We start from the raw sequence: 21,392 nt of genomic DNA, 5'->3' as shown, positions 1-21,392 counted from the left end.
TTGCTTATATTGGTTCAAGTTCAACCGGTCACAGAAAGAAACAACGTATTCAGCTCAAGGCCACCCATGAGTGGACAACCCACATCAGTCTCCAACAACTCAACTCAAAATATAGGGACCAACCCAACAAGTTTAGACCCATGTATTGACCCATAACTCCATAAGGATTCTAGGCTTCTAAGTTCTAGCCCACTTGGCATTTACATATTGATAATACATGTTTTGTTTGATGAGATCTGGTCTGACTTGAACGTCGAAGGGCGTTCTCCAAGGCTTCGGCCTCAGGTCTCTTATAGTGATTTTTCATGAACCTCATTGTATGTACGAGAAGACGAAGTGTGACTTGATTCATTTCCTTCACCGTTGCAATGATCCATATAACCTCTTCGATGGGTTTTTGCAGCAAGATTGGCGTCATCGGTGGAATGGTAGTCTACAGGCTCCAAGACCACAAATATTGGTTTAACATGTAAAACATACACATTATATTTTGGTACCATCTGCTATTAAAAGTAGAGATTTGTATAAGCATTATCTTAGGGGTATAATTGATACAGACTTGTGGTGGTCTATGCATGTTACATTCTTGGTCTAGCCGAGAGTCTCACTGGAAGCAGCCTCTCTATTCCTATGGGTAGAGGTAAGACTATCTACATTTTACCCTCCTCAGACCCTATCTTAGCTTTGCTACTGATGGGATTTACTGAGTATGATGATGATGTTATATGTACTATTTTCACCGTTTCACCATTACTACTATTGGTAGCTTACTAGCACTATATTACCAAATGATTAAATCACTTGAAGTTTTTGTTCGTTGTTTCAACTACAGTTCTTATATATTGTTCATGTTTGTTGTTTCAACTATAGTTCCTATACATTGTGCATGTCATGACTCATGATAGAGCTTTTGGAGTTCAAGAAGGTACCCCTGGAATCAGTCTCTCTATCCTTTGGATAGGGATATGATCTGCCTACTCCCACCCTTCTAGACCCTACAACAAAGACAGGGCTATCCCAATATATGTTTAAAGGACAACCAATTGGCTGATCATGTAAAAGGAAGTTATGTATCTCAATCACACAAAAACACATCAAAACAATACAAACTTTAGGTTCATAACTATACATTAAGACACGGACTGACTGGCTATAACACCCTCCCTCCTTAAAACAAAAAGAAACTGATCACAACAAACAAACATCAGTTATTTTTCAATGCCTAACAATGTAGCACAATACAATAACAACCATACCCAATTTGCTGCAACCGATAGGTCTCTCCAATTGCTCCTTGCAATCACCTCCTCCACCCCGCCTGGATCACTTTTTCTAAAAGAAAACACATATAATTCATATTAATTACCCAATTAAAAATATTAATTAAAAAAAGTATAGCTGCTCACCATCTCTAGGTGATATTTGAGATTTGTTAGGTTTAATTCCCCCTTTGCCATTGGCATGTAAAGGCCTCTGAACACGTGGCGAATGCAACATCACTTTACCAGCAGATGGTAGAGATTGCCGCCTGGTCAAACCATCTTCACCGCCTTCTTCTGCCGCCCTTGCCGCTGCTTGTGCTCTAAGTTTGGCCTTTGCTGACTCAGTCGCCGCCATGTAGCTTGGTAAGGTTGGTGTGTTCTGTGACACGCTCTCATGGTGTTCTTGTTTTGCCGGCATTGACTTTCTTCTCCTAGCTTTCTGACTTTCCTTCCCATTTGACTCCACATTCGAAGGTGGTTCGGTTTCATGCTTCCCATTGGTTTCTAGGGACGGTGGCTCAATGGGAGGTTGATCAAGTGGTTTATCATCTGGAGCTTGAGCTTGAACCGGGGGTTCTTCTGGCTCAGGCTCAGGCTCGGGCTTGGGCTCAGGCTGTTTAACGTTCTCAACACATGAACCATTTATCGAATCGTTGTTTTTCTCTGAAACGTCTGGAGTAGGGGAGACCGAAACTTTATTGAAAGTGGGTGACGTTTTTTCAATGTCCAATTCTGATTTCTCGGGAGGTTTGGAGGTGGATACAGATATTTTTCTCAAATTACGTTTGACCTTTTCAAGTTCAGTTAGAGATTGATCTTGACTTTGACTTAGACCATGACCAGAGTCTGGTTGGTGGTTGAATTTTCTCACCGTGCGCCTTGATTTTTCATTTTCAGAGGAATTCGAGAGGCCGTTATTATCATTATTTGGTGCGGGAACTCTGCGAACGCTTCTTTTTGGCCTCCCGGTTCCGGTTTCAGTATCTTCAGTTTGTAATTTAGTCTGCTTTCTTTTCGGTTTTGCATCAAGCGGTTGTTTTGGTTGCGGTAGTGGGTCCCAGAAGTGTGAAGACGACCATCGGGTGAGCCAGCTTCTCACGGAATTTGGTTCCGTCGGTTCGTACTGGATAGTTAATGGTGTGGTATTGCGAGAAGAAGCAACAAGCTTAATTTAAGAAAAAAAACATCAGTCACCTTCTAGAAACGTTAAGAGTTAAAGACACCTGATTAATGATAGCAATATATACGTATGTGTGTGTATATTGGCAACATAAATACTTGTGCATACCTTAGTGGCGAATACATTTGTTGATAGCTTCTCTACTCGAAGGGATGTTTTAAGCAAGTCTGCCGGTTTCTTAACCTAGTGACAAGCATCAGAAAAGGTCAAAGTTTCGTGAACTTTTAAGTTGTTGAGAGCAGATGAAAAAATTAGAGAAAAAGATATTACCACAGATTCTCTTGGAGTGTGTTTTATAAGCATTTGACCATTAGAAAGTCTGACCATTCGGCCACGTGCTAAAGCCTGGAACTCAATAATTGCACGCATGCAGCTCAAAGTAGCTATAGCCTGTCTCCGAACTAAGTGGCCACGAACTAGAGCTTGAAGCCTTATGATACCCCTGAGGGCCCAAAATGCTCTTCGGGCCTTCATATATAACGCCAAAACACAATTATAAGACATTGATTGATATCGCATAAATAAAATAAATAAATTATGGGATGTGAGATATAAAAGAGGAGCCCCATTGGATGCATGCCTAACAACATGCAACACACAATAGAACATCTTCTTTTTGCAAAGGTATTTCACCAGAACCTCACTGATGTTTCAAATGTGTTCATCTTTTTCACAGAAAACAAGAAAATAATAATAAGAGAAAAAGGGAACATAAATATAGAACCATGTTCCTTGGTAACAAAAGAAGAATACTAGATGCTCAATACGCCCGAACACTCAGGAACTACTGTGAACTACAGACATTTTTAGGAAACAAACTTTGTTCCACTATATAGATCTTTAAGTTTGAAAATAATAAAAAGTGTTCACATCGACACTAAGAATAACATTACAGCTAAGTGAATAACAATTAACAAAGGGAAACATGAGTATGGTAAGTTAAAAAGAGGTCACCAGCCACATCTTTAATAAGAATAATAACCAGAGAAAATTCGAAATAAACTTGACCCGTTTCTTAAAAACTGAAACTGAGAATTACAAGCCAAAATTCACATAAAATATCTAAATTATGTTCCCACGTGTACTAAAAGAACCTAATGCGTTATGCAGTCACTCAGGTATTATGAATTGCCAATCAAATGGAGTTCTAAGAAAATAACATAAAGTTAACCATTATAACCCCTAAAATTCAGCATATTCCATTGACAAACAAAATTAATCAAGCTCAATAATATTACCAAGTATCCCCTGAAAGTAGCCTGCACTTTTCTGGCAGCCTGCTCTAGCCTGATCAACTCATCACCGTTAACAGCAGTTAAGTCCATGGGATTTCTCAGATCTTCAGCTGTATCAGGCATTAAGCTGGCACTGGAGCTCTTTTCCAATTCTGTACGCTCTCCACTTGAAACAATGACTGGGCGCACTGGGCTAGAGATAACCATAGAATCAGCACCACAATCCTCTGATGTTGCCTTACCAGTATCTGATGTCCTGATTTCTGAGGTAACATCCTTCAAGAAATAACATGACGTCATGGTGAAATCATTGCTTACGTCGTCAATCACAAAAACTAAAAATAAAAAAAAATAATAATACTGTGCGTTCTTCTGTGTTAAGAAAATTCAAATAAGAAAAAGTTGATGCACAAGGCTTCCCACCCTGCTCCAGTTCATATTAACTGTTTGATGTAAAGATACCATATGTGTTGAAACAACTGATGTGCATAAACAGTTCTTCTTACTTTTGAGAGATTGGATTTTGATGACTTCTTCCCGAAAAGCACAGTCTTGATCCATTTTCCAGGAGACTTCCCCATTGTCAACTGATAGCCGCTGCTATAAACGGTGCACCTTCAAATTCTCTGCATGATCTCAAATTTGAAATTTCCACGAATGTACACGCAATGAAACCAGACGCAAGTACAGATGAACATAATATAACTCCTTCATACACTGACTTAAAATTTAACTTAATTTCACATCACTATACATAACCGACATGATCAATCACTGATGCTAAGTTCCACTGTTTCAAATCCAAAACCATTTCCATTACACAATGTTAAAATAACACAGCATATCAGATAAACCATAACTGATCACACTGCCGACAAATTAAAAAGGGAATCTACACATTTACAACCACAATCAGATCTTCAAAAAACAGATTCAACAAGTCTAAGCAGTGAAAATGCAAACACACCAAACGCATTCAACTATAATCCAGCTTCAGTCAAAATGCAGATAACAAATAACAAAATTACATAGAGCAGTAACTAATAACCAACAGCGAAGATCACACACATCATAACAGTTATCGATTAACAAGTAATTCAACAAATGCCTCGTAAACAACACGAGATCTGTATCAAATGATTGAAATCCAAACGCAATTTCATGAAATCGAAGTGTGATTTGAGCTAGGGTTAGAGAGAAAGGTGAATCAGATCTGGAAGTGTACCTGAAGATTTCGGAACCCTAGGTTGCGAGTGGAGGAAGAAAGCTGAAATGAAAGGAGAAAAGAGATGACGTAATAATAGTGGAAATTGAATAACATTGAAGATGATGAAGATAGAGATGGAGATGGTACCTTGAATTGGATGTCATGCGGTTGAGGAACATGGACCCCGATGCTTTTCCTACTTTCTCACTCTCACTATATATCATATGTATGTATGTATCTATCTGTCTGTATTCAGCTTCACTCACACTCTCACAGTGTTTCTTTAGTTTACTCTTTTACTACTAAAGGACTAAAGTCACCGGAACAAAGCGGATCCATTTTTTTCTTTTATTTTGCTTTCAATATTATTGAGTGAGATGCATGATTGTCAATATTATTCGATTTAAATCGGTTAAGACTTGTCCTGAGTGGTCAAAAGTTCTGTTTTCTATAGTGGAGACACAAGTTTGTTTTTCATTTGGGCTATTTTCGAAGGACATTGGATAAAGAGACGAATCGAGGATTTAATCTCAGGTTCGAACCTGACGAGAGACGAGGGTTTACGGATTCCATCCGGTTCCCGTGCACAAAGGGTATAGTCTTTTATCCTATGGCTTTTTAATATGAAAAACAAAATGTATAAAAAAATTATGAAATTTAAGTAATATTTTTTGTTATCTTAGTCTGTCATGGAAAACAAAACATATAAAAAAGATTATGAAATTTAAGTAATATTTTTTGTTATCTTAGTCTGTCTTGTGATAACAAATAATGTTATATGTATTATGTAATATAATCTTGTTTTTTTTTTTTTTTTTTTTTTTTTTTTTTTTGAAATGTGGATGATATCTCTTAAGGATGATTCTCAAACATGCAATATGTGGGGTTTTCTGTCATGTACGAGTGCTTTCTAATAACGTAAGTAAGTCGAACTTTGTAGCTATTCAGTTTACATGATGAATGATTAAAAACATACAATATTGTAAGAAACAATGCAAGTTTGCTAAGAAATTATGTGAGAAGTGAGATCCACAATAAGTCAATAACACATGATGGTTACATTATTAGATCTTTTTGTCAATTGAAAAGAAATTGTTAATAATAAATATATAATATAAATTTTGTTAAAAACAATTTGTATCAAATAAAAGCCTTCGAGAGAAAACTCACTAAGCACTTCCACATAGAAGAGGTTTGTCTTTTCACCTTCAAATATTGATTTTTCGTAAACTTTCCTTGTAGGGATCCATGTCAATCCTTCTTTTATTCTTTAAACCCTGTTAATAATCGGGATTCGACATGTTTTTTTTTTCCTTTTCCAAACTTTTATTAAAGAGTAAAAAACTGTCATTTTGGTCCCTGTGGTTTGGGCATATTTGCCATTTTAGTCCAAATCTCAAACTTTTTACATTTGGGTCCCTATGGTTTGCATTTTGTTGCCATTTTAGTTCAAAATCCAAAAACCCTCTATTTTGACTGTTGAAAGCTGATTATTTTGTCCTTTAGTGCAGGGGCATTTTGGTCATTTTTAAATACAAAATGACAGTTTACTCAAAATAATTAAACCAAAAAATCTGCCTCTCTCTTTAAAACCCCTCTGCACTCTCTTTCTCTCTCTCTCTAACACCCCCTCTGCCTCTCTCTTCTCTCTCCCTCTTCTCTGAACTACCACCACCACACCACCATCCCCACCACCGCATCATCCCCACCTAAAACGTTTGGTATAAAACTTAGTAATACCCTTAACCTCTCCTTTTTATTTTAAAATCACTGATCAAAACATCACGCACACCCACTGAAACCTTTTCATCTTCTACAGCTGAAAACCCTAATTCCTTTTTTGAGGAAATCCGCACACACCAAACATTATTGTCTTCTTCACCTTCAAGAATTAAAACCCTAATCCTCATCTCTTACCTACAACACACGACATATCTGCTCTTTATCTCTCCGAGGAGGAGCCGGCACCGGATTCACCGTCCACTCACCCAACAACCCCTCGCTCTCTCCCTGTTTCGCCGGCGATGAGAACCGATATCGGAAAACGGCAGCGGCGGCGGCCCTGAATTCTTCTCCGGTAAGTTTCTGGTATAACCACCCACCATTTTCCTTTTAGTTCATGTAGATTGAGGACGAAGATAACCTTGTTGCCGACGATTTTTCCGTCCAGATTGGTTCGAGAACAAATGGGTTTTGTGAACAAATGGTTCGAGAACAAATGGGTTTTGTGAGCTCGGTACTGTTCAACTCCAGATTGGTTCGAGAACAAATGGGTTTGGTGAGGGTTATTGGATGAAACGAAGAGAAATTTGAGGAATTGGGTGGTGAGTTGAATGTAATAACATTTCATTGTTGGTTGACCTTCTCATGGATGATGAATGTTCATCATTATCTCTGCACATTTCAACAAGCTTGTTATTACTGATCGGATTGTTGAAGATATTAGGGTTTGGGTATTTGGTCATTATGAATTTGGGGAAGATGAAGATAGTGTGCTTTTATAGGGTCAAAATTGATTTATAATAACTCATAAAAATGACCAAAATGCCCCTGCACTAAAGGACAAAATAATCAGTTTTCAACAGTCAAAATAAAGGGTTTTTGGATTTTGGACTAAAATGGCAACAAAATGCAAACCACAGAGACCCAGATGTAAAAAGTTTGAGATTTGGACTAAAATGGCATAGGTGCCCAAACCACAGGAACCAAAATGAAAGTTTACTCTTTATTAAATTATATACTTATTTGTATATATATAGTCTCATAGGATGCATTTTAGAGTGAATTGCAAATCTTGTCCTTTATCTTTATACCCAATTTTAAGCGGTGTACTTTATCTTTAAAATTGATGAGTTTTGTACTTAATGTTTTAAAATCTTGCACGTTATGTCCTTTAGCCATAACCTAGTTAGATTTTTCTGTTAAATTTGGTCATGTGATTTGCACATGAGAGTATATTTGTCTTTTCATCGTTACAGGGACTATTGTGCAAATATTAAATATCTTGAGACTATTATCCTTATATTAATTTTACAACCTTTTGAACGGTAAGTAATTTTGTTTTTAATATTATCCTTATATTAATTTTACAACCTTTTGAACAGTAAGTAATTTTGTTTTTAATACCTTTTGAACAGTAAGTAATTTTGTTTTTAATATTATAGTAACTAGGCTATCACCCGCGAACATCGCGGGTAGAAAAATTTATGTTTGAATTAAAAAATAATACATAAGTAATATTTATAAACTAATGAGTGGATTGTTTCCCTTACTAACAAATATTTTTTATTCGGTTTGAATAATATTCCAAATTGGCGTCCATGTGTGTTTAAAGGTTTCACGTAGAATCATTAACTTTTTACATGGGGTAACGGCATGAGGAAAGTTTGTTCGATTTGTTATTATTTTGAAATGCCTTTAGTGCAGGAAGTTTACAAAAATAAGTTAAAAATAATGGGTCATTTAAATTGTTTGGTGAATGTATTTTTTTTTTTTGTTTCTATTGAATCAATTGGGGCAATCATATCTTGGGCTCCAATTGATTATTTTGAAACGTTCTACAGGCAAAATAAAAAAGTGTTTTCATAATGGCCCAACTTCCCTTTGACTCACACAAAAAATGTTATGCATTTTATGTTGCTTTGTGATAGTTATGTATTAGTGAAATAACTTAACACAATAAATACAAACAATAAGAAATCGTTTAAAAAAATACTATACTCTTATGAATATGTGAAATGGTATTCAAGTAGTGTTCCAACAAAATTATAAGTCACTGAGGTTAGTTACTGTTAATAAACACCAACATATGTAAGGTGATATGATAAAAAACAACTAATAACAACCATTCTAGTAATATCAACAATTCAAGTAATTTTTATTACAATTATTAGAATGAAAATTCAATTCAGACACATATCATAAGTGTGTGAACACTTCTTTGTAAACCACATTAGTTGTTGTGTTGGTAGGTTTGCCATCCTTATCAAGAATTAACATCTTCACACCTTCCCTTAATTTAACTCTTGATAATGCTACATATAGCTGGCCATGTGTAAAAACGGGCTCTTTTAAAAACAATCCAACCTTAGATAAAGATTGGCCTTGACTCTTGTTGATCGTCATAGCAAAGCACACAGCAACAGGAAACTGTCGTCTTTGAAAAGCAAAAGGAATTTTTTTGTCGGAGGGAATCATGCTAATTCTTGGTATGAATGTTCTGGTTCCGACATTAGCACCTGATATAATTTCAGCTTCTATAACCCTCTTTCCAAGAAATGTAACCTGTAACCTTGTACCATTACACAAACCATTTTGCTGATCAATGTTCCTAAGAAGCATAATTGGAACTCCAGGTTTTAAAACCAAACGATGATTAGGTAAACCAGATATCTTTAAACCATTAAGGACATCAGGAGAATACAACTCTTGTTGGAATGAATCGATACCTTTCTCCGTCGCACATATACTATCAGAACTCAGGTACTCTGTTGGTTCACCAGGAAACAATTCTAGTAGTCGATCATTTATTTCATGTACCACCTCGTTTTTTGGTGTCAGAATCGCCCTTTCAGAAAAATAATCTCGATCCTTATATCTTTCAAGAACAGATGGATATACAAATTGAATTAAACTTTCGATGGGATCCAAAGAATCTGTGATTAACAAATCAGATGGTATTTCTACAGTTGCTACACCATCATTGTCCCCTCCAACTTTACCCTCGCCAATATCAAGAAGCCATTCGGCAAATCTCTTTGTCGACTCGACTGTAGATGGTAAAACACCAACAGTCAATCTCATGTTTTTGGTCAAAGTAAGTAACTTGCAATGGGGCCATATATAGGATGAACTCAACGAAGCGTTAACAATTTCTTGCCTACTTCCGTTTGGAATAACAGGAAGAATTTGTCTAAAATCACCACCAAAAACGATAACCTTACCTCCAAACAAAACATCCGACTGACAATTGCTTTTATCGACAAAAATATCTTTTAATGTTCTATCTAAAGCTTCAAACGCATGTCTATGTACCATGGGTGCTTCGTCCCATATAATCAACCTAGTTTGTTTAAGCAGATAAGCTACATCACCATCGGGCCTTATGTGACACATAGAACTCTCATCTAAATTTATGGGGATGTGAAATCTAGAATGAGCCGTTCTACCTCTTGACATTAGAAGTGAAGCAATACCACTTGAAGCCACATTTAAAACAATCTGCTCTCTCGACCTAACGGTTAAGGCTAACGTCTTCCACAAAAACGTCTTCCCCGTTCCTCCATATCCGTAAACAAAAAATACACCTCCTTTGTCGCCTTCAACGGCTGTCATTATCTGATTATAAACATATAGTTGTTCGTCAGTCAATGAAGATTTTAGACTATCTAACTCGCTCTGTACCTGAGGAACATTAAAAGACAGTTCTTCATCAACCAGATGATTGTTTCCAACAGCAAACGAATCGTAATCAGGATAAGGAATTGTTGGCCATCGTGTCAAAGAGGACCCATTTCGAATGAGGTACTTCTCAATCTCCACCAATGTCTTGTTCTTCAATCTCTCATCTGACATTACAAGATCTGTACAGCAAAAAGTAAAGCCATTTAAAAAATGTGGGAAAAATTAAATATGAATACTATTATGCGTAATAAATCAAAAACAAACCTTTGTTCTTTGTTTCTTTTCTCGTTTTGTATAAAATGTCATCCCCCAAGTATTTCCATGTTTGTTCGAAAACAAATTCAGGTCTTGATAATGTGTTTGACAACAGCAAAGTAACAAACAATGCACGAATATAACGACCATCTCCCGTAAAACTCGCTTCTTTAATAGCTTCGATGTATTCCATGTCATCGTCTAACAAACCCATAGCATAACATGCATCCCTGAAGGTTGGAAACAACTGGCCATCAACAGTTCTAATTTCTTCAAAGGATCTTGGTCCTTTGACTTTGTTTAAAAGAATTCTAAGAAAATATGGTTCACCCAAAGCAGGGGAAACAGAATGAATGCGTCCAATCTGTAATAATTTTCTTTTACGTTCTGCCCAATTTCTATCTTTTAGTTTCCAACAGAATTTTGTAGGAAACTCAACATACGTAAGCTTCCGTGCTTCCTCATTATTTATGTTCATCTCCATCCACTTTAAAAAAATGGATGAAGAGACTGATGGCTTGTCCAACACTTCTTCAATATCGTCTTCGGCACCAAAAACAACATTTTGTTGACCTTCCATATGAAAAGGAAGCCTCATAACTGGAGGAAACCTATAGTGAACTTCATTTGCAAATATTCTCCAAGAAGCTTCACAAGCGGAAACGTACCTACAATCATAATAAGCTTTGATCTCATCCTTTGCTGTTTGTTCGTTATCTGTACCGTCTCCATTTGACACCACAAGCGATGCTTTGTCTGGACCTTTATTAATGTACTTAAACAAATATTTGATAGAACCCGCTTGATTGCACCATTCTACATTAATGTGAGCTTGGTATCTTTTCAAAAGAAGCGGATTATATGGAACGACACTTCTGTTGTCCAATTGAACTTTGGACTTGATAATGGTGTTTCCATTATCTCTTCTTCTGTATACAGGGAAACCTTCAGCATCGGTAATTGTTTCATTAATGAATTTTTTTGGAAATTTTTTTGAACATCTATTATCAACCATACAAGGACAATTGGGATTTGCATTTCCACATGGACCATGAATCATAAACTCGGATACAAGAGCATAAAGAGCGGGATCTTGAATCTTATCTGGTATCTCAGCAGATATGAATTTGTCTACGTGATCAACGGAGAGAAGCTTGGATTCAGGTTTCAAAAAAATACAAATGTGAGCATGTGGCAATCCACGCTTTTGAAATTCAACAGTATAAACCGCTACAAAAAAAATTAATAATATTAGAGTAACTGTAAAAATTTCATACTAAAAATAATAATATAATAATAATAATAATAATAATAATAAGAATAAGAATATTTACATTGTATTTATACCTGCACTTAGTGCTCCAAACACTTTCTTGTCCTTCAAATCCTTTATAATTGAATCCAGTTTCATCTTAAACAAACGACACATAATATCTGGTCTGTCCTCTTGCTTAATAGAAGTATTTCGAAGGTATCGGATAATCTCTGGCCACTTAGGATTACATGTCACCGTAATGAAAAAATCAGGATACCCGAACCATTTGCAAATAGCCATAGCATCTAGATAATTTTGCTGCATATACCGAGACCCACCAGTAAAAGATGATGGTAGTACTAACCGTACCCCAGTATTAGATAGATCCTCTTTTCCTTCATTCTTAAATTTCTGAAGATTTGTGTATGATTCAGACCTAAGATGTTTTTGTTGAAAACGGATATAATTAAGTCTTTCACTCTCGATCATGGTATATGCATCAACCAAAAATTGCTGGAACAATCTGCGGGCATTTAATATTAGCGAAAATGAAGTTGATCGATCTTGGATTCTATAAGCAAAGAATTCTCTCATTGTACACTTGGGACTAATTTTCTTTAAAGTACTTATACCATCCCTATGAGGAATGTCTATTCTATATCCGTCATCACCATTGGGAAAAAGAATTGGATACTGAAGTGCAAGATATGATGGATGAAGTTCACTTATTCGTTGAAGACCTTCCGTGTGAGACTCAACAACAATATCACGATGGTCAACTATTTGTTGGATACCACCAACAATCAATGCAGCAACTTCAGAAGATGAAGGCAAGTTGTAAGTACGACCATCAAGATCTCTTTTGTAAATGATACGAAGTTTGAAGTTCTCATTAGGATTATCATTGAAGTGGTTTCTTGCTATTCTGTAACTTTTAACCAACTGATTATTATTATCCAGGAAGTCTTTTAAAAACTTTATGAGATGAAGATCTATTTGCTTTAAATGCAAGTCGGACTTATTTGTGGAGTCACTGTGAATTAAGAAAAACGTGTTAACTAAATTTAGCACATAACATAACATCTGTGTATTGGTAAATAAAAAAAAAACTAAAAAGAACAATAGTTGGTATGAAATACCTGAACAACTTATTTCGATTTGAAACTTCATTCTCAGTGTCATAAATATAAAGCTGGGAGAACTTTGGTTGTTTTCCAGGTGCAGGTACCAAACCACCTAATGAATGAAAATTCTGTCCACTTATACGAAATACATAAGGTGCCCTGCCACTATTGATGCTTGAATCTACTTTTCCACCCATGGATGTGAATGCGAACATAGAATTATATCGACGGATATTCTTTAGAAAATACTTGCTGTTTTCATTAGAATTTGCAAATAGATCCTTGTATATTGAAGAAGGCTCTTTCAAATCCGGAAGCTCCACTTTTCCATAACTTACCCAATGTAATTCTCCCTTTACCACCTTCGTCAGTCCATAACAATGAATCACACATCTCACATTTAAGGCTTTGATTACCGTGATCCAAATAATCTAACATAAAACAAATTGATCACTGAGTAATGAATAAATTAACGAATACAGTTTATTTAACTAATAAATAAACAACAAATACTCAGAATTATTATAACCTGTCGATACACCCTTACAAGGGTCTTGAATGGGAGCAAAGTCTACATTCTCATCATCAGACGTAAGATCTAACATTGGAATAGGATCAATACGGCGTTTCTTAGGTAAAAGCTTTTGTTTACCGGAATTCAGCTTTGTTAACGTTGAGGACGATTGACCAATGGAGTTACTGGTTTGTGTAACAATGTTTGAAACAATAGAAAACCGAGTACTTGTAGAAGTGGTAAATTCGTTATTCAAAGGAAGACCACCTATTGAATAAAAAAATAGTAGCTAGTGAGATATATTTAACAATACATAAACTATAAAAATTTATAGACTATAATGAGAAATAAAAGTTGATGAGATAACATACTGGTCGTGATGGTACTTGATGATGCTGATGTGGTTACATATTTCAAGTTCCGCACTGTGTGAAAATTATTAGATGATGAAGAAATATTTGGATTATAATTCTCTTTGTCGATGACCTGAGACCGATTATCGACTTTTGAGCATCCTCTACTAAAAGGACCAGTACTTTGTTTCTTTGAATTCGATCGTTTGCTATCAAGATAGAGCTTGCGCATTTTTCTTCTTTCTTTAGCAAGTAATCCTGAATTATTCAATTTGATAATACTATATATATTAGATCCTATTCGTGTAACAAACTAATATAACAACGTAAGAAGTGTAGTCAATGAGATAACACATATTAAGTTACATTAAGATATGACATACCATTTGAGTTATAAGTTAACGAAACTGATTCATTTGTACCTAATAAATTATGTATATAAAAAATCAATAAGCACAACATACGATATGAAATCGTTAAATAACTGAAAATAATGAAATATATAACATACCAATAACTGTTTGAGGTGTATGAGCGAATGATATACCTAGATTAGTGGTTAAAAGTTGCCCACAAAATAGAAATATATTTATATTGTACAATAACTAAATTTAAATTGATCCAATAATAAATAAATACTTGTAATATGTCAAATTTACCATTGGAAATATTGGACAACGGTGTTCTTGGAAGCGTACCTACACACATAGTTTGTAACGTGTGAGTATATATAGAGATTACTAATATCAAATGGAATACATGTAATTCTAATTGTTAACAAAATCAATTGTACTAAAATAACTTACTGTTAGATGATTCCCCAACTAAAGTATTATCAATCAACGGTGTATTTTTAAATCTTCTCTTACTTGCCATTTGCTGTATTCATAAGTCAAAACAGACAACATACGTTAAATTCATAATAAAATGATATAAAGGAATAGCGTATGTTAAACATTATTTTCATAGAAGCACCGCCTTTTACATTATAATACTATTAAACATATGGTAATGATAATATAGTAGTTGTTTAAGAATCACCAAAATATGTGCACCTAAAAGAATATCAATAATCATTACTGTATATTTAGTATATAATTAACGTCTATAATGATGTTAATGCAGGTTGTACGATTTGTACTTGTTACGCAAAAAACCTTCATTGATGGAAGACGAATAATTTGGATGGGAAAATGATGGTTAACAAAATCAAAATATAAAAAAGTGTTAAATAGGTCGGTTACGCAATTGTTAAAAGCCCTAAAATGATGCATAACGAAATCGTATGAAGTATGATTAGATTTTTTACTTCACGTTTGTAACTTGAAAACAGTTGCTGATATAAGAAATGTGGATGCAACCTAATAAAATTGACAATAAGAAGGTAATAGGTGAGTCAATTGGTTTAGTGTCATGCAATAAGGTTATGGTTAATCTGTGATATGAATAAATCTGCATATGAACATGTTATTAGTACTTACGTAACCGTGTGTTTTGCTAATATGGAATGATTGGATGATGTAAGGTGATGATCAGGAATCTGTATTGCATTCAACTTAAAAGAACAATATTACGCACATCGGATATTATAATTTAACAATGTTTAAAACATGAACATATAACATAATAAGAGTTTTGCAGATACCTGAGAAATGAGGTTATGTAGAATCGTTGGTATGACAACGAATAAAAGAGAAAGGATAGCTAAAGACGTAAGAAAGATAGTGTTAGATGCTTTGACAAGGAATTCAAGTAACTGGTTGATGAATATAAAAAATGATAACTACTTTTATTCACACAATGAACTTATTTATATAAAGTATGTAGGATAACTAATAATTACAATTCGATAATATATAAGGAAGTAAATTAAAATAATTAATATTAAAATATAAGTTACGTTCAAAAAAATATAGGTGCTCTTTAATTAGAATATTGTATTGAAAAGAATTATTAAATACTTGTATTTACAATTAGTATAAAATAATAGATGTCAATTTTTAAATTAAATAAGGTTTTGCATTCTTTCCATATAATGGTCCTTTATCTAAATATAACTCATAGGGTAGGTTGACTAAATATTGTAGAAACAAAAAAGTCGATTGCAAATCCAGTTGTGAAGTGATTTTATATATTTTTAATATTAATAAAATTATGCAAAAATATATGTAAAATTTATAGTTCATCAAGTTTACAAACTTAAGTTCACATAATATGTAAATTAATTTGACTCGTGAGTTTGTTTGTTTTTTTGTTCTAATGGAACAAATGGATCTATTTACATAAGTTGGGCTATGGTTGATTATGTATAAATGTTATATAGGCAAAAATAGTGTTTTCATAATGGCCAAACTAACTTTTGAACTACACCATTTTTTTATGCATTATTTGTTACTTTTCGATAAAAAATTAGAACATATCTGAAATATAAATCCGATATAAGAAATCCGTCACATTGAATTAAGATAATGAAAACATAAAACACCGAACATTTTGCAAACCTAAACGAAAGAAATCCAATACGATATTATCCATATATATTAAAAACAGATATTTATTGAAAAACCCAGAACACAATTCGACACAAAATACGGCCCCCTCATATTATCAGATGAGAAACGGATCAGGATGGATGCCTTCTTCAAGAAGCTTTTCCTGTTACAAATATCGAAAATAATGTGACAATCACTACAAGGAGTGTTAAATATAAATATAGCAAATTTAATTTCATTCGATTTATTATATGGAAAAAAAATATATTACCAATCTATTATTAACGCGGGTGCAATGCTTCATCAGAAATTCAAAACTTATTAGTGCTTCATACCAATCTTTACATACACTTCTGAACCGAACAACTGATTTGAGAGGGAGCCTAAAAAAAATTTCCATGAGCACCAAATCAAATGGCATATTCTCCATGATACAAGCAAACCTAGGAAAAAAAAAATACACATATAATAACCAAACTAAATTACTTCGTTATCATAAATCAAAAGAGAGTAGGTATTACAAAAGATATTTCGATAGTACCTTATAGAAGAAACACAAAAAAAGTATAGAAGTTGATATGTATTGAATGAAAACATTCTTGTTAATTTATATGAAAAAAGAATTATAAAAGGAATCTATATATATATCATTCATTACACGATTTTGTCATATGTGAGATGATATAATTGGGATAGATATATGATAGGCATATGTGAGATGAGACATTAATTATTATGTTTATTATAAATCTTTAATATGTTAATAATATGTTTGGAAAGTATTGAAAAGTTGGTTTCGAATTTGTCATAATTGTTGAGAAAAATATTAGTTTGATCATAATTATTTTCATCAATCACTAAATTAATTTACCGAATTTTAAAACATTCCAAAAATGAGAACAATAATTTTAGAATTATAATTAAACTTGGCAGATGTATTCGCATAAATTTAATTTAGGAAAATAATGGAAAGGTATATTATATCATTAAACTTTATAAATATATATTAATTATGTGTATTAACATTAATTTTAAATGAACACCAAGAATTCGTCATTTAATTAAGTGTATATATAGATTTTAAAAAAAAGGCCATAAAAAATAAAGCAACCTAAATTTAACCGGGAATCACTGTAGACTTTAGAAAATTTTGGATGTCTTATAAGTTTAAAACATTGGTTGTTGATTGATAGATAATTAATTAGAATCTTACAATAGTTACAATATGATAGTAAGTTTGACAACCTAGCAAACGTCCGAACAGTTATCATTCATAACATCATGACTCAAACATTCCAAATCCGTAACGTTAAAAGATTTACAAAACATGATTGAGGAAGTTGGTAAGCGAAGATACTAAAACATGTACATAACATGCAAAACTAAATGACTGAACATGTCGTTAGTGAATCTAAAGTAGCAGACCAACAAAAACGGCTATTGTACTAATAAGTAAACACAAAAGGATAAGAATACTGTTTTTAACCACCAACACATCCGATCTAGCACCACCACGTCAACGGTAAATCAACATACCTTTACTTTTGACATAAACCATATGAAATTCGGAACCTTTGACTAACTGTTTGTCTCGAACAAAATTCTTCATACCAGTCACGTTATAGCGCGGATATCCTTCAGAGTGCTCGACACCAATGGACACGTCCCAAGTCAAACCAGCAGAGTCCTTAATAATCAAATCCCTCTTACGATCCAAACCGTGCAATTGTGCCCACTTCTTTTTTAGTCGCTACGAATACCAATAAAATAATTAAATATTTTAATTGGTTATTATACGGGTCATTGATTTATAATGAATACAAAACAACACATGCATTAGCAGTATGAATATGTAAATTTCAAAAACTTACATAATGATTGTCCACGCGAAATACAACCGGTACTTCATCGTCCGTACTCTCTTCAACACCAACTACCGGAATGGGATTAGGCAAATCATCATCAGAAATATCAATCACCTCATTTGTAGGTTCTTCTTTGACAACACAAAGTTCTGGTGGTAGAGTTAATAGGGTGGGTTTGCAACAGAAAACACTCATCTCAAATGTATGCAAATCAAGCATTTCAAAAACGACCAAATGATGATCAGTAATAGACATCTCCTTCTTGATTCGATTCCAACCAGTTGTAATATAGATATCATTGTCAAAAATATCCATACGAACGAACCATTTACGATTACAAGAGGAACGTACCACAACAGGATAATATGGACAAGTTGAAAGCATCTTGTGATCAACAAACAACCTACTCACATACTACACGTGATATGCAAACATATATAAGTTCAGACGTTGAAAACAAATATTCACTTCAAAATTTTAAACACATAGAATTTAAAATGGGATAAGTACCATGCAGTTATCACGGTCCCAAGGATTTCCAGGTTGGTAGTAGAAATACTCAGACGGCGCAAGATTTATGTCTTGATAAAAGTAGATGACACGAAATGAAGATAAAGCTTCTTCGTATTGGAAAACCACCCAGGCAGATGACGGTAACTTCAAAGAAGTGACCATATCAAGCCACCCGTTATACAGAAAGTAGTCGCATGCAATCTTAATAATTTTTACTTTAAAAATCATCCCATCGACAGTGCGGATGACAGCATTCTTATCCGGGTAGTTGAATGTTTTAATCCAGTCGCCATATAATGCCGGAAGTTTCTATAAAGAAAGACAGTATGTAATGTTAATGTTAATTATAACATGAATAATCAACGACAATTAATTAAAAATTGAATTATGTTGGTCCAAAATTTTATAAGATTAAAACTAACCAACGATTTTCTGTCCTTGTTATGGACACGAGCAGCAAATCCATAAACCATTTAAGCTTCCTACGTATGCCTTCAACATGACACCATTAGTTTAATATTTATACAATCAAAACATAATAGTAAAATTGTAATACTTCAAACAGGATGTTCAAAAAATATAAAAAAAAATTAAAAAATAGAAAATATTTATATAAAATCACCAAATCTAACCATTAACAGTAAACCTAATCAAAACAAAATCCATTAATAAAAACACGAAATCTTCAAATAAGTTTATGTCTAACCCAATACTTTCGATCATTGTACCATAACAATATAAACAAAATTGCAAAGTACAAGATTGCAAACATAGATTACTACACTCCAGACCAAACAATCTCGATTATTGTTTTGGTTTCAGGTTTAATCAGAGATAAAACATCAAGAAACACATACTATCCAAGATTATATATTCTGATAATCTTATACAAAATACTCGTATAAGATTGAAGACATAGATTATTACCCTAAAGAACAAATATTTTCGAGTAAAAAAGATGAAAAAATTACACCAAGCGGAGATGGAATCAAACATTTAACCAGAAATAATAGATGAAGACAAACAAAAGATCCAGGTATGCGATTGCATGTATAGATACATAATCGGCGATGGAAAGCTTTACATTTAAAGTAAATAATATGAAAACAATACACCAAAAACATTTTAGCTATGAAAATGTATGATATTACCGATGAAGATTTTGAGGGTTTTTTGATGAACTTGTTGAAGATGAAAGTATGCCTTGGTTCTTGTGTTGAAGATTTTGAAATAAGTGAGATATTGTAAAAATCATTACTAAAATATCTCTTTATACAGGGTCCGGATACACATGGTTCGGCGGGTCGGGTATGTTTCCTAACTCTCGCGGATATATCTTATAGGTTTGTAAGTTTGATTTAAAAAATTTATAATGTATTGAAAGTAAATAATATTGGTATCCATGTACAATAAATATTTTAAATTTGAAAATGCAAACTTATACAATATGAAATTTATATTTATATCTATATATATGTAATGTATTTAAAGTGACTACGGGAGATTTTTGAGAGTTAGGTTCATTCGTTTGGCTGTAGTGCCATCCTTTTTGTAGGGATAACCAATATCAAGACCCTTATGGTGATGCGATCTCATTATCCAAGGCCACTTAAACATGACACATCATACCTTATTTAGCATGTCTATTAGACCATGTGTAGTGGTAGTGGGTTATAATGCCCCCATCATGGGGCATTATCCGACACGTGGCGTCCTAGTCAGCGATGGGGCAGTATAGCAAAAGTGGTGTAGTGGGTATAATGCCCCATAATGCCCCCATCCAATTATTAAAATGAATAAAAAAAAGAAAAAAGAGACTTTTGGACCCACTTGGACCACTAAAGTCCCTCCCCATTGGTTAGTCAAAAAGAAACTTCTGGACCCATTTGTGTTTTGTGCGTTATCTTTAAAACGCTATTAGGAAATTTTTTCAAAATTTTTTAACTTTAACGCCCCATGTAATGGGGTTGGCGGCGTTTTAAGGCGTTATTTTGCAATGTTTTTTAAAAATCACGCCCCACTACGGATGGTCTTATATATAACTTTATTAAGTTGGGAGACGGGGTAAGTTTCCGGTGAGAGTTATCAAGTTGAAATACAAAATTAGTTTATGATAATTGTATAAGGTGTTAAAAATAGTCTTCTCATAATGGCGCAACATCTTTGTGACCATTTCGAAATTGGTTATGCATTATTTATTAGTTTATGATAATTATGTATTAGTCAAATAACTTTAGACAACAATTACAAACATAAAAAAATTGGTTTAAACAAATTGTATACTTTTATGAATATGTCAAATGGTATCCAAGTAGTGATTCTTAAAAAGTCTCATTGAATCAACAAATTTTTAACTGATTGAGGTTAATCAACGTTAATCAACTCGAAAACATGAATATAAGTTGGAACATCCGGGATAGGGAAAATTATATTTGAATTACAAATACATAGAGAAAATTAGTAAACTAATTAGTGTGTTCTTTCCCTTCCTAACAAAATCTTTTATTCGGTTTTACTCAAATTCCAATTTGGCCTCCATGAGTGTTTATAGTTTCATGTGGAATTATTAACTTTTAGGTTATGAGTGAAATATAATTATAATAATGTTTGGAGATAATTGTTAACGATAATTGTGGTGTTAGAAAATAATATCTATATTTATAAACATAAAATATATATAGATTATACTATACAACTTTTGTATTTTTTTTGGATTGATTTAATTTCAATTACG

General features: G+C 33.6%; 2 protein-coding genes across 2 annotated transcripts; both read right to left on the bottom strand.

Moving 5' to 3' along the window:
- Nucleotides 1-1,027: 1,027 nt before the first annotated feature.
- Nucleotides 1,028-5,172, bottom strand: LOC110904023 (protein IQ-DOMAIN 31). Its single transcript, XM_022149832.2, has 8 exons — nt 5,032-5,172; nt 4,903-4,944; nt 4,184-4,303; nt 3,681-3,953; nt 2,713-2,910; nt 2,551-2,625; nt 1,407-2,427; nt 1,028-1,332 (listed from the first exon to the last, which is right to left on the bottom strand). The coding sequence occupies exons 3-8, from the start codon at nt 4,256-4,258 to the stop codon at nt 1,301-1,303; spliced, it is 1,674 nt and encodes a 557-aa protein (XP_022005524.1). The 5' UTR covers nt 4,259-4,303; nt 4,903-4,944; nt 5,032-5,172; the 3' UTR covers nt 1,028-1,300.
- A 3,630-nt stretch (nt 5,173-8,802) lies between these two features.
- LOC110907483 lies at nt 8,803-19,131 on the bottom strand. The gene is made up of 12 exons (XM_022152462.2): nt 19,081-19,131; nt 18,656-18,967; nt 18,152-18,559; nt 17,817-18,030; nt 13,807-14,046; nt 13,451-13,702; nt 13,260-13,352; nt 12,937-13,033; nt 11,890-12,830; nt 10,552-11,772; nt 10,288-10,466; nt 8,803-10,221 (listed from the first exon to the last, which is right to left on the bottom strand). The coding sequence occupies exons 1-12, from the start codon at nt 19,129-19,131 to the stop codon at nt 8,803-8,805; spliced, it is 5,427 nt and encodes a 1,808-aa protein (XP_022008154.2).
- Between the last annotated feature and the right edge of the window lie 2,261 nt (nt 19,132-21,392).

Source organism: Helianthus annuus, chromosome 14 (genome assembly GCF_002127325.2).
Source record: "Helianthus annuus cultivar XRQ/B chromosome 14, HanXRQr2.0-SUNRISE, whole genome shotgun sequence".
NCBI classification, from domain to species: Eukaryota; Viridiplantae; Streptophyta; class Magnoliopsida; order Asterales; family Asteraceae; genus Helianthus; species Helianthus annuus.
The sequence above is the reverse complement of the archived record's forward strand: the minus strand, read 5'-3'. Positions and strand labels throughout refer to the sequence as shown.